Source organism: Bos mutus, chromosome 12 (assembly GCF_027580195.1).
Source record: "Bos mutus isolate GX-2022 chromosome 12, NWIPB_WYAK_1.1, whole genome shotgun sequence".
NCBI classification, from domain to species: Eukaryota; Metazoa; Chordata; class Mammalia; order Artiodactyla; family Bovidae; genus Bos; species Bos mutus.
In genome coordinates this window covers 47451930-47469104 of record NC_091628.1, presented here as the reverse complement: position 1 = coordinate 47469104, position 17175 = coordinate 47451930, and the positions used below count along the sequence as shown (strand labels likewise).

Genomic DNA, 17175 nt, shown 5'->3' with positions numbered 1-17175 from the left:
CAAGGAGCAAGCATCTTTTAATTTCATGGTTGCAGTCACTGTCCACAGTGATTTTGGAGCCCAAGAAAATAGAGTCTCTCACTGTTTCCATTGTTTCCCCATCTGCCAATGAAATGATGGGACCAGATGCCATGATCTTACTGTTCTGAATCTTGAGTATTAAGCCAGCTTTTTCACTTTCTTCTTTCAGTTTCTTCAAGAGGATCTTCAGTTCCTCTTTCTGCCGAAGGGTAATGTCATCTGTGTATTTGAGGTTATTAACATATCTCCCAGCAATCTTGATTCCTGCTCGTGCTTCACCCAGCCCAGCATTTTTCATGACGTATTCTGCATATAAGTTAAATAAGCAGGGTGACAATATACAGCCTTGACGTACTCCTTTCCCTATTTGGAAACAGTCCGTTGTTTCATGTCCAGTTCTAACTGTTGCTTCCTGACCTGCTTACAGATTTCTCAAGAGGCAGGTCAGGTGGTCTGGTATTCCCATCTCTTTCAGAATCTTCCAGTTTGTTGTGATCCACACAGTCAAAGGCTTTGGCATAGTCAAAAAAGCAGAAGTAGATGTTTTTTCTGGAACTCTCTTGCTTTTTCAATGATCCAGTGGATGTTGGCAATTTGATCTCTGGTTCCTCTGCCTTTTCTAAAACCAGCTTGAACATCTGGAAGTTCACGGTTCACATACTGCTGAAGCCTGGCTTGGAGAATTTTGAGCATTACTTTGCTAGCATGTGAGATGAGTGCAATTGTGTGGTAGTTTGAACATTCTTTGGCATTGCCCCTCTTTGTGACTGGAATGAAAACTGACCTTTTCCAGTCTTGTGGCCACTGCTGTGTTTCCTAAATTTGCTGGCATATTTAGTGTAGCATTTCAATAGCATCATCTTTTAGGATTTGAAATAGTTCACTTGGAATTCCATCACCTCCACTAGCTTTGTTTGTAGTGATACTTCCTAAGGCCCATTTGACTTTGTATTCCAGGATGTCTGGCTCTAGGTGAGTGATTACACCATCGTGGTTATCTGTGTCATGAAGATATTTTTGTATAGTTCTATTTATTCTTGACACCTCTTCTTAATATCATCTGCTTCTGTTAGGTCCATAACATTTCTGTCCTTTATTGAGCTCATCTTTGCATGAAGTGTTCCCTTGGTATCTCTAATTTTCTTGAAGAGACCTCTAGTCTTTCCTATTCTGTTGTTTTCCTCTATTTCTTTACATCGATCACTGAGGAACACTTTTTTCTCTCTCCTTGCTGTTCTTTGGAACTCTCCATTCAAATGGGTATGTATATCTTTCCTTTTCCCCTCTGCCTTCAATTTCCCTTCTAGAGTCCAAAATGTAGTACTTGAGTACAATCTCAAAAATGACAGAATGATCTCGTTTGTTTTCAAGGCAAACCATTCAATATCACAGTAATCCAAGTCTATGCTCCAACCAGTAATGCCAAAGAAGCTGAATGGTTCTTTGAACACCTACAAGACTTTCTAGAACTAACACCCAAAAAAGATGTCCTTTTCATTATAGGGGACTGGAATGCAAAAGTAGGAAGTCAAGAGATACCTGGAGTTAACAGGCAAGTTTGGCCTTGGAGTACAAAATGAAGCAGGGCAAAGGCTAACAGAGTTTTGCCAAGAGAATGCACTGGTCATAGCAAACACCCTCTTCCAACAACACAAGAGAAGACTCTACACATGGACATCACCAGATGGTCAACACCAAAATCAGACTGATTATATTCTTTGCAGCCAAAGATGGAGAAGCTCTATACAGTCAGCAAAAACAAGACCAGGAGCTGACTGTGGCTCAGATCATGAACTCCTTATTGCCAAATTCAGACTGAAATTGAAGAAAGTGGGGAAAACCACTAGACCATTCAGGTATGATCTAAATCAAATCCCTTATGATTATACAGTAGAAGTGACAAATAGATTCAAAGGAATAGATCTGATAGACAGAGTTCCTGAAGAACTATGGACAGAGGTTTGTGACATTGTACAGGAGGCAGTGATCGTGACCATCCCTAAGAAGAGGAAATGCAAAAAGGCAAAAGGGTTATCTGAGGAGGTCTTACAAACAGCTGAGAGAAAGACAGAAAGTGAAGTGGTGATAAGTTTAGAGTGCTTCCATTTTCATGGACCATAAAGTGACCATGTATGGGTCACTTATATCTGCAATATTTATTCAATGAATATCAAGTTTTGGCTTTCTGTATTTTTGTGTATTATATCAAGTAGTTTTTTCCTAGTCTGGATGTAAAAATGATTACTGTCTTTAAGATTTCTCTATTTTAGCTTATAATCACATGCATGAATAGGTAATGACATTATTTTTAACTGCTAAATAGGTATTGTTGCTTTTTAAAACTTTTACCTGGCATCCTTTTGTTGGAAAGTCAATTGGTTGTCTAATCTCAGGGCTAGTAGCTGCTTCTGGTGAAGTGCATCATTAAGTTTCTCCTCCAATTCTTCAATCTTAAGAGAAAAGGGTAAATGACAAGGTCAATTTGCAAATTTAATCAAACCTTCTGTTTGTTCATACAAATGGTTGTTAAACTATGCTTTGACTCTGAAGCCTCATGAATCGTTTTTCACCAGGCTGTCATTGGGATTATTTTTCCCTTAATCTAATCTCACTGAAAAACTCTTTGACAACTGGGGTTTATATGCTGGTGCCTTGCCCAGGTAATTTTTTCCTGGCCAGACTCTGCATATATTGTAGATCCCCATATCTGACTGCTACATGTCTTCAATTGACTACCACATGGGTGATGCTACAAATGTCCAAAATGAACCTAGTCACCCACCTCACCTAATCTTATATTCTTTACATCTCCTTGGTCTCCAAAGCAAAAAAATCTCAGTCACATTTGATACATCTCTCCCATTGCTTATTCTGATCAGAAATCACTGTTTTTTTTATTGTTGAGTTTATTCCATAAAAAGGTATCACAACTACACCATCCTCTTTAACATCCACTCACAAGTCTTCAGTTAGATCCCTGTCATATCTTACCTAGATTATGACAATGCTTTCCTACTCTTTCCCTGCCTTCAGTTTTGTGAATCTTCAAAACTATCTTCCTTTACCTTATCTTTTAAAAATGCTATCAAAAATGTTATTTCCCCAGTGTTAAATCCTTCAGAGGATCCTCACTGTCTTCAGAATAAATCCCAAAGTTCATGGCATTCTACACTACTCTTTTTTTCTTTTTAAAGTTATTTATTATTTATTTAATTCTGGCTGTGCTGGGTGGTCGTTGCTGCCTGTGGGCTGTCTCTAGTTGTGGACAGCAGGGCCTAATCTTCGTGGTGGGGTATGGGCTTCTGGCTGTGGTGGCTGCTCTTGTTGTGGAGCACAGGCTCTAGGGCATTAAGGTCTTCAGTAGTTGGGCTCAGTAGTGCTGACTCTTGGGGCTTACTTGCTCCATGGTATGTGGAATCCTGGATCAGGGACCGAACCCATATCTCCTTCATTGGCAGGTGGACTCTTATCCACTGTACCACTAGGGAAGTCCCTCTACACTCCTTCTTGATCTGGCCTTTGCCAACCATGCCTGTTGTCATTAGCTTAAAAGAAAATTCTATTCTAGCCAAAATAAATGCTTACCATTCCTCAAATATGTTATGCTCTCTCTTATGTCTCGATACATCTGAGATGACTCTTAGTCCATTTTAAAAATTCTTTACTCTCTCCCTTTCAACCCAAGCAATTCTTGTTCATCTTTAAAATATGCAGATTAACATAAGTCAATCCCTAATAAAACTTTCATATGGTTTTTGTCCCACACTAAATGGCACCCCACTCAAGTACTCTTGCCTGGAGTATCCCATGGACGGAGGAGCCTGGTAGGCTGCAGTCCATGGGGTAACGAAGAGGTGGACACTTACTGAGTGACTTCACTTTCACTTTTCACTTTCATGCAGTGGAGAAGGAAATGGCAACCCACTCCAGTGTTCTTGCCTGGAGAATCCCAGGGATGGGGGAGCCTGGTGGGCTGCCGTCCATTGGGTCGCACAGAGTCAGACATGACTTTAGTCGCTTTAGCGACTTAGTAGTAGTAGTATTCCAATAACAATATTTGTTCAGGTTATGAATCCTATCAATAATGCCCAGTCCAATGGTTATTTCTACATATTTATCTTACATGATAGCATAATTTGGCAGAGTTGACCACTCCATCCTCTTTCACCTTATGTGATACTCCTCTTGGTCTTCTTCCTTAACTCACAGGACCCTCTTAAGCTTCTCAGGTTCGTATGATGGATTTTTTTCCTCTATCCTATTTCTAATGTTTGACTACCCCTTGACTTGGTTTGGGGTCCTCTACTCTCCCCAGGTAATGTCATCCAATAACAAAGCTTTATGTGGTACTTACATGCCTACAACACAAGAGACCTGGGTTCGATCCCTATGTCAGGAAGATCTCCTGGAGAAGGGAATGGCACCCCACTGCAGTATTCTTGCCTAGAGAATCCTATGGACAGAGGAGCCTGGAAGCTGCAGTCCAAGGGGCTGCAAAGAGTCACTGAGCGACTAACACTTTCACATGCTGATGTATACTAAACACACACACACACACACACACACACACACACACACACATGAAGCTGCAGTCCAAGGGGTAGCAAAGAGTCACTAAGCAACTAACACTTTCACATGCTGATGTATATTACATGTATATTACATACACACACACACACACACACACACACACACACACACACGCCCACCTACCCCCAGTCATGGACTTTCCTCTAAAGTCAAAGTGACAATTTCATCTGGGAGTCTAATTGGCATTTAAAGTTTAATGTGTTCAAAACAGAACTTATATTTTACCTCCTACATCAGTTTTCTTCCAGCCTTCTATTTCTCAGTAAATGGCTCCAGGAGATGAAGCCAAAAACTTGGGAGTCTTACACAAGGCAATTATCTAGTACTGTCTTCCTCTTCTACCTTACCTGCTTTTAGTCTATTGCTTCAGTGACATTTTGAAAGCAGAAATCAGGACATATAAGTCCAATTGCCTAAACTCTTCAAATGGCTTCTCTAACACACAATTGAAAGCAGGGTTAACATATCAAATTGACAGGCCAAATCCTGCCCATGTCCTGTTCCTATATAGCCCACAAGCTAGGAACAGGTTTTACATTTATAAAGTTGTTAAAAGCCAAAAAAAAAAAAAAAAAGAAGGAAGAATATGTAATAGACCATATGCAAGCTGGAAAGCCTAAAATATTTACTGTCTTGCCCAGGCCTTTACAGAGAAAGTTTGCTGACTTCCTATCTAAAGCAGAAAATTCCCACTGCTAAGCAATGCTGTATCACATGACCCTGAAGACAGCTTATTTGTTGTTTGATGATGTCTCTCACTTAAATGTGATCTCCATAAAAAAAGGGACTCTTGTCATATTCATTGCTGTATTCCTGGTCACATGTCTCAATAAATGTCTTAAATCAACAAATGATGACCACATTCCTCATAATTACCATTCTGCAAATCAAGAAGACTGCTACCACAAGGAGTGAAACTTCTGCTTTTTTCAGGGTGGGAACTTTAACAATTTCAACTGACTTCTAGATTTAAGTCCCTCGACTCAGAGACAGTCAAGCTAGGGAGACACCCTCCAGCACTTCCCAAGCAATGAGGAACCCAGGGACCATTAATGAGAGATAAACAAAAAGAGATTTTAGCATTTAAAAACTGACAGGCTACAAGTGTGAGGAGGAGAGGAATAAGGAAGTGGAGTAAGCAAGGAGAGTTAGGCAGCAATAAGTGTGCATAAAAGTGCACCAAACAGTCCTCTAAGATCAGCAAGCCTGGCCTCAGCAACTCCCCTTCCAGGGCTCTCAGTCAGCAAGCAGCTGAGTGGGTAATGAGAATCAAAGCTTGTGAAGTATCCTGTGAATAATCTGCTTGGGTTTTTAGAGATGGAGAAATTAAAGCAGCATGAGTCCTAGTAATAAACTATACCATTAGTTTTGAAAAGTATTAAAAAGCAGAGATAGCACTTTGCTGACAAAGGTCCATCTAGTCAAAGCTATGGTCTCTCCAGTAATCATGTACGGATGTGAGAGTTGGACCATAAAGAAGGCTGAGCATGTCAGAGAAGACTCTTGAGAGTGCCTTGGACAGCAAGGAGATCAAACCAGTCATTCTTAAAGAAAATCAACCCTGAATATTCATTGCATGGACGGATGCTGAAGCTCCAATACTTTGGCTACCTGATGCGAAAAGCCGACTCACTGGAAAAGACCCTGATGCTGGGAAAGATTGAGAGCAGGAGGAGAAGCGGATGACAGGGGGATGAGATGGTTGGATGGCATCACCGATTCAATGGACATGGGTTTGAGCAAACTCTGGAAGATAGTGAAAGACAGGGAAGCCTGGCGTGCTGCAGTCCATAGGGTCACAAAGAGTTAGACACGACTGGGCAACTGAACAACAACATACCACCAGTAATAAGCTGTAATAAACATAAGCACTGTATTGTTCCCATATTGGTGTGGAGAGATGTTAGATTATACAGATTCACTTACTTCTGAACTAAGAAAGACCTTGAAGAGAGGAAAAAACTGTTACTCGCCTCTCTTTCTCAAGTAACTCTGATTTTTATTAGCAGCAACAACATGTCCAGTTAAAAATATACACTTCCCAGCTTCCCTCTCCTGGCACCTAGGTGTAGTCATGCTATATAGTCCTAGTCAATCAAGGTCACCAGCTTGAGCTCTAGGAAAGCTCTTTAAAGAACAAATTCATTTGGCATATGCTGCATTTTTCCATCACCCTTCTCCTTGTGTCTGCCTAGAGCATGGACACAACAGTGGCGGCAGATCAGCCATCTGTGATTTTGAGGTGAAAAACATATGCTATTTTTACAGCCACCGAGAAGGTTAAAAGGAGCCTGGGTTTCTAATGATATCAATGGTAAATACCAGGTCTAAATTGCCTATTTTCAGAATTCTGTTATACCAGAGACACAAAATCCTTATCCTGCTTAAGCTATGGTTTCCACACTTTTGTGACTGGTAACCAATGTTTTTCAAGATTCTCATACTAATAACTGAACACTGGACAGTGGGTTCAATCTTTTTCCATAGAAGAAATACATATAATATTCAAGATACTCGATCATTCAGGACTACTTGAAAGCTTCTGATGACGGGAGCCTCAATAACTTAAAATCAGGCCATTTAAATGTTAATAGCAACAAGTTAAATTCAGCAGAAACGTACCCTCCCTGTGATTTCCAACCATTTTCACTACAGTCCATGCAGGAAAATTCATTTTTTTCAATGCTGAATGTGACATTTTCACCTTCATATATGGGATGTTCAATGCATAGGTAAGCTCTGGAGAATAAATGAGTGGCTAAGAATACTGTTCCTTCATCAATCCCAGACTCACGTATCTTCACACTTTTCATCTCTGAAGCTAGAATGCATCTTACAAACTACAGCACATAACAGTTTAATTTGGCAGTGTTTAACCTTAGTAGTACACGTTAATAGTTTGTTTTATAATCCAGGTGCCCTGGATTTGATGAATTAAAAACTAATTCTTCCACCTTATAATACTTCTTCCCATGTATTCATGCTAAATCGCTTCAGTTGTGTCTGACTCTTTGCAGCCCTATTGACTATAACCCTACAGGCTCCCCTGTCCGTGAGGATTCTCACTTCTTTCCATATTTGACAGCAAATATATTGGCAGAAAGTGAAGAAGACCTAAAAAGCCTCTTGATGAAAGTAAAAGTGGAGAGTGAAAAAGTTGGCTTAAAGCTCAACATTCAGAAAACTAAGATCATGGCATCTGGTCCCATCACTTCATGGGAAATAGATGGGGAAACAGTGGAAACAGTGGCAGACTTAGTTTTTGGGGCTCCAAATCACTGCAGATGTTGACTGCAGGCATGAAATTAAATGACGCTTACTCCTTGGAAGGAAAAGTTATGACCAACCTAGATAACATATTCAAAAGCAGAGACATTACTTTGCCAACAAAGGTCCGTCTAGTCAAGGCTATGGTTTTTCCAGTGATCATGTATGGATGTGACAGTTGGACTGTGAAGAAAGCTGAGCGCTGAAGAATTGATGCTTTTCAACTGTGGTGTGGGAGAGAAGACTCTTTAGAGTCCCTTGGACTGCAAGGAGACCCAACCAGTCCATCCTAAAGGAGATCAGTCCTGGGTGTTCATTGGAAGAACTGATGCTGAAGCTGAAACTCCAGTACTTTGGCCACCTCATGTGAAGAGTTGATTCGTTGGAAAAGACCCTGACGCTGGGAGGGATTGGGGGCAGGAGGAGAAGGGGATGACAGAGGATGAGACGGCTGGATGGCATCACCGACTCGATGGACATGAGTTTGAGTGAACTCCGGGAGTTGGTGATGGACAGGGAGGTCTGGCGTGCTGCGATTCATGGGGTCACAAAGAGTCGGACACGACTGAGTGACTGAACTGAACTGAACTGAACTGAAGGGGTCTCCAAGCAGGACAACTCTAGTGCTTGTATACAAACAAACACAGGAAAGTAGAGTAGGCAGCTACCCTGGAGAGGAATTTGGAAATACACTTAAATGAAGTAGACATATACCCTGCAGCCAGAAATTCCACTCCTGAGTATGTGTGTCAATGTGCTCAGTCACTCAGTCGTGGCTGACTCTTTGCAACCCTATGGACCGTAGCCTGCCAGGCTCCTCTGCCCATGGAATTTTCCAGGCAAGAATACTGGAGTGGGTTGCCATTTCCTTCTCCAATATATATCAAAGAATTGCTCAAATCAGGTCTGGAAGAGAAATGTCTAAAGAAGGCCACACCACATGTGGTGGCAAGGGTTTGGAGGCAACCTGCGGGCCTATCACTGTGGGAGGGGGTGAACAGATGGGTAGACACCAGAATTGTGTGGCTGCTGGAAGCAAAGGACCACATGTACATGTAGTAACATGAAGGATTTTAAAAACAGCACTGAGTTGAAAGGAAAAACTATAAAAGAAATAAAATCTAAAACAAAACATGTAGTTCAGATTTATTTAAAGGAAAAAATAAGAAAAATACTAATTTTCAAGATAAATGTTTATAATAACTACAATTGGAGTACAACCTTTAAGAATTATGAGATGTCCCCCTGGTAGTCCAGTGGTTAAGAATCCACCTGCCAATGCAGGGTACACAGGTTCGATCCCTGGTCCAGAAAGATCCCACATGCTATGGGACAAGTAAGCCTGCGCGCCACAACCAAAGCCCATGCTGTGTAACTACTGAAACCTGCACCCCCTAGAGCCCATGCTCTGCAACAAGAGAAGCCACCACGACGAGAAGCCCACGCGCTGCAGCTAGAGAGCAGGCCCCATTAGCCACTACCAGAGAAACCATGCGAGCAGTTTAAAGATTCAGCACAGCTGAATTTACGTATTTATTAATTTAAATTAATTGATTTATTGATTTTATTTATAAATCAATAAATAATATGAAGAATAAAAATTGTGATACACTATGTTGTACACTTGAAACATATAATACTATAAATCAACTATACCTCAATAAAAACATTTTTTTAAAGAATAAATGTTAAAAGATAAAGGCAAACATAAAGAGGAGGAGGAGGAAGGGAAATGAATTACAGTAATAAAAGAATAAAGATACAAAATAAGTTATCTTGCAAGGATCAATGATGACTATGTATCATAAATTCAGGAACATGACTAATTTACTCTTCTACATTTTCAGTCCAACCAGAAAACCACCACAATAAAAACTTATATAAAGCACCATGGGATACAACATAATAATAATAATAATATAGTGTTGAGCAAGTATAACTACCCCTATTACTTATTGTACAAGGGTCAGACATGACTAAGCACACACTCCATCACAGCCATCTAAGAGTTTATGTGCATTGATTAATCTTCCTAACAATTCCATGAAGTACAAAACATTATTATTATTTTACAAGAAATCAGGGAACAAAAAAATTAAGGAATCTGTCCAAGGTAACTGTAAGGGCTGGGATTTTAAACTGTGTATCTAGGACTGTAGCTCTAATTTGTTATACTTGGAAGCGTCTCAAGAATAAACCAGTATTCCAGTAATGTAAATCCCACGCCCAAGGTAAGAGAAACCCAAGTAGGATGGTAGGTGTTGCAAGAGGGCATCAGAGGGCAGACACACTGAAACCATACTCACAGAAAATTAGTCAATCTAATCATACTAGGACCACAGCCTTGTCTAACTCAATGAAACTAAGCCATGCCCGTGGGGCAACCCAAGATGGGCAGGTCATGGTGGAGAGATCTGACAGAATGTGGTCCACTGGAGAAGGGAATGGCAAACCACTTCAGTATTGCCTTGAGAACCCCATGAACAGTATGAAAAGGCAAAATGATAGGATACTGAAAGAGGAACTCCCCAGGTCAGTGGGTGCCCAATATGCTACTGGAGATCAGTGGAGAAATAACTCCAGAAAGAATGAAGGGATGGAGCCAAAGCAAAAACAATACCCAGCTGTGGATGTGACTGGTGATAGAAGCAAGGTCCGATGCTGTAAAGAGCAATATTGCATAGGAACCTGGAATGTCAGGCCCGTGAATCAAGGCAAATTGGAAGTGGTCAAACAAGAGATGGCAAGAGTGAATGTCGACATTCTAGGAATCAGTGAACTAAAATGGAATGGAATGGCTGAATTTAACTCAGATGACCATTATATCTACTACTGCGGGCAGGAATCCCTCAGAAGAAATGGAGTAGCCATAATGGTCAACAAAAGAGTCCGAAATGCAGTACTTGGATGCAATCTCAAAAACGACAGAATGATCTCTGTTCCTTTCCAAGGCAAACCATTCAATATCACAGTAATCCAAGTCTATGCCCCAACCAGTAACGCTGAAGAAGCCGAAGTTGAACAGTTCTATAAAGACATACAAGACCTTTTAGAACTAACACTCAAAAAAGATGTCCTTTTCATTATAGGGGACTGGAATGCAAAAGTAGGAAGTCAGGAAACACCTGGAGTAACAGGCAAATTTGGCCTTGGAATACGGAATGAAGCAGGGCAAAGACTAATAGAGTTTTGCCAAGAAAATGCACTGGTCATAACAAACACCCTCTTCCAACAACACAAGAGAAGACTCTACACATGGACATCACCAGATGGTCAACACCAAAATCAGACTGATTATATTCTTTGCAGCCAAAGATGGAGAAGCTCTGTACAGTCAGCAAAAACAAGACCAGGAGCTGACTGTGGCTCAGATCATGAACTCCTTATTGCCAAATCCAGACTGAAATTGAAGAAAGTGGGGAAAACCACTAGACCATTCAGGTATGACCTAAATCAAATCCCTTATGATTATACAGTGGAAGTGAGAAATAGATTTAAGGGCCTAGATCTGATACAGTGCCTGATGAACTATGGAATGAGGTTCGTGACATTGTACAGGAGACAGGGATCAAGACCATCCCCATGGAAAAGAAATGCAAAAAAGCAAAATGGCTGTCTGGGGAGGCCTTACAAATAGCTGTGAAAAGAAGAGAAGCGAAAAGCAAAGGATAAAAGGAAAGACATAAGCATCTGAATGTAGAGTTCCAGAGAATAGCAAGAAGAGATAAGAAAGCCTTCTTCAGGGATCAATGCAAAGAAATAGAGGAAAACAACAGAATGGGAAAGACTAGAGATCTCTTCAAGAAAATCAGAGATACCAAGGGAACATTTGATGCAAAGATGGGCTCGATAAAGGACAGAAATGGTATGGACCTAACAAAAGCGGAAGATATTAAGAAGAAATGGCAAGAATACACAGAAGAACTGTACAAAAAAGATCTTCACGACCCAGATAATCACAATGGTGTGATCACTGACCTAGAGCCAGACATCCTGGAATGTGAAGTCAAGTGGGCCTTAGAAAGCATCACTACGAACAAAGCTAGTGGAGGTGATGGAATTCCAGTTGAGCTATTTCAAATCCTGAAAGATGATGCTGTGAAAGTGCTGCACTCGATATGCCAGCAAATTTGTAAAACTCAGCAGTGGCCACAGGACTGGAAAAGGTCAGTTTTCATTCCAATCCCAAAGAAAGGCAATGCCAAAGAATGCTCAAACTACCGCACAATTGCACTCATCTCACATGCTAGTAAAGTAATGCTCAAAATTCTCCAAGCCAGGCTTCAGCAATATGTGAATTGTGAACTTCCTGATGTCCAAGCTGGTTTTAGAAAAGGCAGAGGAACCAGAGATCAAATTGCCAACATCTGCTGGATCATGGAAAAAGCAAGGGAGTTCCAGAAAAACATCTATTTCTGCTTTATTGGCTATGCCAAAGCCTTTGACTGTGTGGATCACAATAAACTGTGGACAATTCTGAAAGAGATGGGAATACCAGAGCACCTGACCTGCCTCTTGAGAAATTTGTATGCAGGTCAGGAAGCAACAGTTAGAACTGGACATGGAACAACAGACTGGTTCCAAATAGGAAAAGGAGTACATCAAGGCTGTATATTGTCACCCTGCTTATATAACTTATATGCAGAGTACATCATGAGAAACGCTGGGCTGGAAGAAACACAAGCTGGAATCAATATTGCTGGGAGAAATATCAATAACCTCAGATATGCAGATGACACCACCCTTATGGCAGAAAGTGAAGAGGAACTCAAAAGCCTCTTGATGAAAGTGAAAGTGGAGAGTGAAAAAGTTGGCTTAAAGCTCAACATTCAGAAAACGAAGATCATGGCATCCTGCCCCATCACTTCATGGGAAATAGATGGGGAAACAGTGGAAACAGTGTCAGACTTTATTTTTCTGGGCTCCAAAATCACTGCAGATGGTCATTGCAGCCATGAAATTAAAAGATGCTTACTCCTTGGAAGGAAAGTCATGACCAACCTAGATAGCATATTCAAAAACAGAGACGTTACTTTGCCAACAAAGGTTCGTCTAGTCAAGGCTGTGGTTTTTCCTGTGGTCATGTATGGATGCGAGAGTTGGACTGTGAAGAAAGCTGAGCGCGGAAGAATTGATGCTTTTGAACTGTGGTGTTGAAGAAGACTCTTGAGAGTCTCTTGGACTGCAAAGAGATGCAACCAGTCCATTGTGAAGGAGATCAGCCCTGGGATTTCTTTGGAAGGAATGATGCTAAAGCTGAAACTCCAGTACTTTGGCCACCTGATGCGAAGAGCTGACTCATTTGAAAAGACTCTGATGCTGGGAGGGATTGGGGGCAGGAGGAGAAGGGGATGACAGAGGATGAGATGGCTGGATGGCATCACTGACTCGATGGATGTGAGTCTGAGTGAACTCCGGGAGTTGGTGATGGACAGGGAAGCCTGGCATGCTGCGATTCACGGGGTTGCAAAGAGTCAGACACAACTGAGCGACTGAACTGAACTGAATGTAAACATTACACTTTAAAAAGAGAAACCATTGACAACTGAGCACAAGGCAAGTTGAAAAGGAGCAATTTAAAAAGTAGCCAAACAAAATGTAATTTTGAATGTGGTATACAGTTGGCATTTAATAGAATACTTAGGGCTTGCTTCCCTGGTAGTCCAGTAGTTAAGAATCCTTTTTGTAAAGCAAAGGACACCAGTTTGATCCCTGGTCTATGAAGATCCCACATGCAACCGGGCAACTGAGCTCAGGTGCCACAATTAGTGAGCCAGCCCCCTGGCCACACTACTGACGCCTACGCACCCCAGAGTCTGCGCTCTGCTACAAGAGAAGCCACTGCAGTGAGAAGTCCTCGCACCACAACTAGAGAGTGGCCCCCCACTCGTACACAGCAAGAGACACCCAGCACAACCAAAAAATAAATCAGTATTTTAAAAAACAGATTATTTATTGACTGCCTGGGTCAAAGAATGGAGACCTACCTTGGCGTTCTTCAGTGAGTCCAGTGAAGGAGATCTTAAGGGTAGAGATACACAAGCCAGTATCGCCATGGGAATCCATTTGAGGAATAAAAATATGACTCAAGGAAAAGAAATGGGAAACCACTGGATACACTGAGAAAATATCAAGTGACCTAGTCTTTGTAGGTGACACCACAGAGAACCTAAAAGGAAGTCTTAGGAGACTCACTTGGATGGAATACAGGCTTTAGCCTTCCTGGTGTTAATACCACCTGGCTCCACCACTTCTATGTGAATGGCTTTGGTAAGCTATTAACCAGTTGTGGTTCCATTTTTTCAAGAGCAAATGGGGTTCAGTTACTCATATAAGAAACAGCCGAGCGTATGCTAGGTGCCAGAGACAGTTCTAAGCATTGAAGCTAACAGGGACTACAAAGATGTCCCCTGTTCCTGCGCTCAGGAACCTTACACTCTATTAACAGAGACAAATACCCAACAAACAAGGCAAGTAATCCTATGAACGTGTATAAAAGGCACAGAAAATAAACAGGGTGAAAACAATGAGAATATTATTTTAGTCAATAACCACAACAATAACTAATACTTACTGTGTAGTTCACAAAATATCCATCTAACTTATTCTATTGGTTCATTTAATTTGATGGGTCAGAGAAGATGCTCTAAAAGCACCTGTACCTCAAACAGTTGTATGGCTCAAATGAGATAACACATGAAAAGCTCACAGAGCAGAGTCTGGCACAGAATAGGCACTCAGTAAACATTAACTATTAATGTTTTTTAAAAATGTACCTAAACGATTTCTTTACATCATCAAGACCTTGGGGTTTAGGACATTTCATTTTCCTAGAGAGGTGTGGTCAAGAAATTTTTCTAGGAGCATGATCCCTATACAAGAACTACCCAAGACTGACTTAACAGAGAAAAGATAAGACATAACTGAAACCAAATGGGAGGAGAGGAGATAGGTAGAGCTGGAAGTCAAGAGCAAAGATGGAGGGTTTACCATCTTCTGTATCTCTTCTCTGCAGAAAGAGAAGACTTTCTCAGAAGACAGAGTAGTAAGACTTAAGAAGTGTCTCCTATCTTTCTAAAATCACTGTAAATTTTTTTATCACAAGTGACAACTTTACCAGGTCTTACATAAAATACTCTAACTATAAAAAAAAACACAAAAAGCAGAAAAACAAGGACTGAGGCATTCCTTCTTATTTGGCAGATAACTTATTAAAGCTATGGTAACTGAATTTGTTATACTTGGTACTATGACACAGGAACTATCAAATAGTAGGGTATAAAAGAAATCAAATCTCCATGGTAGAGGATTAAACAGATTCAATAATGTAATAATAATCTTGATTCTTCCTACCCAGCTAGTCATATCAGAGCTAATTCTCAGTGAAGCAGAAAAACAACTTGGCTAGAAAAAAAACACCAATAATTATTTTCTCAAAATGTTAAAAGTATCAAGTTCAGATTATACATTCATAAGTTTAATTCTTATTTATCTGCAGTTTGAAGACAACAAAGCACACAGATAACAAAAGTTACATATGATCTTACCTTTGTAAGATAATCAACCTTCAAATTATCGATCATCATATTTTTCTGTGATAGCTCTATTTTCAGTAACTGAATATTATGAAGCAGTTCTTTCCGTTCAATTAGCTGCCTGGTGATTTTGATTTTGCCATCCTGCTCTTCTGATGAGGAAATATCGTCTGTAGGAATTGTTGTTTCTAAACTAATATCTTCAGATTCCAGGGAGCTAGAGATGTTCATTTTTTTTGATGCCTTGCTAACTTTTCGAGACATTTTAAATTATTACGGGTCACTTTTCGTTTCCAATTCTATTTCAATTTCCTGTAGATTAAAAAAATATTGATTTAAATATATTCAAACATTCTTTGTGGAAAGCAGAAAGTTTATCAAAGATATACCTAAAGATTCCCTAAGAAATTATTAGGCAAACGGGAGGACCCCCAAATCTAAGACAGTTTGGTAAATTACTGCTCAAATCAAACATATTAAATCAAACTCATTAAATCCTATTATGAACCCACACTTTTGATAAGTAAAAACTCAGTTCCTAGGGGCAGGTCTCTCTTACTTGGGTGTAAATAAAGAGATAAACAATAAAGACTTAAATCGCTAGTATCCAAGAATGCTACTCATTAAAGTAACACATGTTATAAGATAAAGAAGTTACTTCTGAGCTGGTCAGGGAAAGGTTATACGGAGGGAGGATTTAGAATCTTGAAGGATTTGGAGAGGAGTAATAAAAAATGAAAAGCATGCAGGTATGAAGGTATAAAGGTGATGAAACTGTAAAACAACCTCAGGAGATAACGGTAGTCAGGCTGGGCCAAGCCTATGTGAAAGTGAGTAGTGATTCCTCACCTCCCCCCAACCCACACACAGAAATACACAGAAGGGTAGTCTTTTATGCATAATCAAGACTGTGGAAGTCCTTGAATATTTCAGTATGTTCTAAATTTATTCTACAGGTAATGCTGCATCACTGAAGTTTTTTGAAAACGGGAAGCTGAGATAAAACACATTTTTATAGACTTGCAGATAGCAAAATTAAACAAGATGGTAACAGAAAAATTCCTCAGTCTAAAACTCTACCCTTTCACACAAATTTCAGCAACTACCTTCTTTTAATTCTGCACAATATAATAAATTACTTATGGTACTGAAGATACTAGTTTTTTTTTTTTTTTTAACTTAAGGATTAGGAAAAATGTGTATAGGAGAATCATGAGAACTCTGGATGGATCGGCTTCCCTCATTTTTAAAGGGACAGGGGTAGGTAAGGAAATGCGAATCAAAGACAGGTAACATCACCTGGATTACAAAGGGTGAGGGACTGGCACTGCCCACACGTGTTGCGTGAAGGATAAAACCCGAATTTGGCAGCATCAAGAGGATTCCTACACCAGTGCGAAAACGGAGTAGCCTCGAGCTACCTGGAAAGCTTCAATTACTCCACGTTGACGACTCGAGCAGTTGCCTCTAGAGGAGCTGAAGTGTCTCCAGAGGGCAGCTCGGGTTGCAGCCCCTCAAGAAGGAATCACAGGTGGGAGACGGTTAGCACCGGTAACCAAGACAACCATTTCCGCGCGGGGAGGACAGAGGAAACAGATTCCGGACTGAAGCCCACGCTGCCGGAACTCAGCGCTCCAGGGTCCATCCAGGCGCTGGAAGCAATGAATGCTGGGAGCTGGAGTCCAGAGGTGGCCTCGCCCATTTCGTGGACGGAAATGGCTCTGGGCTCCGCCCATCTGCCCGCTTTCGCCCAATCCTCACA

At 40.7% G+C, this 17175-nt stretch overlaps 1 protein-coding gene across 2 annotated transcripts in view; it reads right to left on the bottom strand.

Moving 5' to 3' along the window:
* Positions 1 to 17057, bottom strand: part of PIBF1 (progesterone immunomodulatory binding factor 1) — a 230298-nt gene extending 213241 nt beyond the window's left edge. The window contains exons 1-3 of one of the 2 annotated variants that reach the window (XM_005894381.3): positions 16713 to 17057; positions 15426 to 15725; positions 2371 to 2471 (exon numbers count right to left, since the gene is read on the bottom strand). In XM_005894381.3, coding sequence (XP_005894443.3) covers positions 2371 to 2471; positions 15426 to 15677 — 353 coding nt within the window. In that variant the 5' untranslated portion in view covers positions 15678 to 15725; positions 16713 to 17057. The remainder of the gene's footprint in view (positions 1 to 2370; positions 2472 to 15425; positions 15726 to 16712) is intronic. The other variant, XM_070380581.1, reaches the window with a different exon arrangement.
* Between the last annotated feature and the right edge of the window lie 118 nt (positions 17058 to 17175).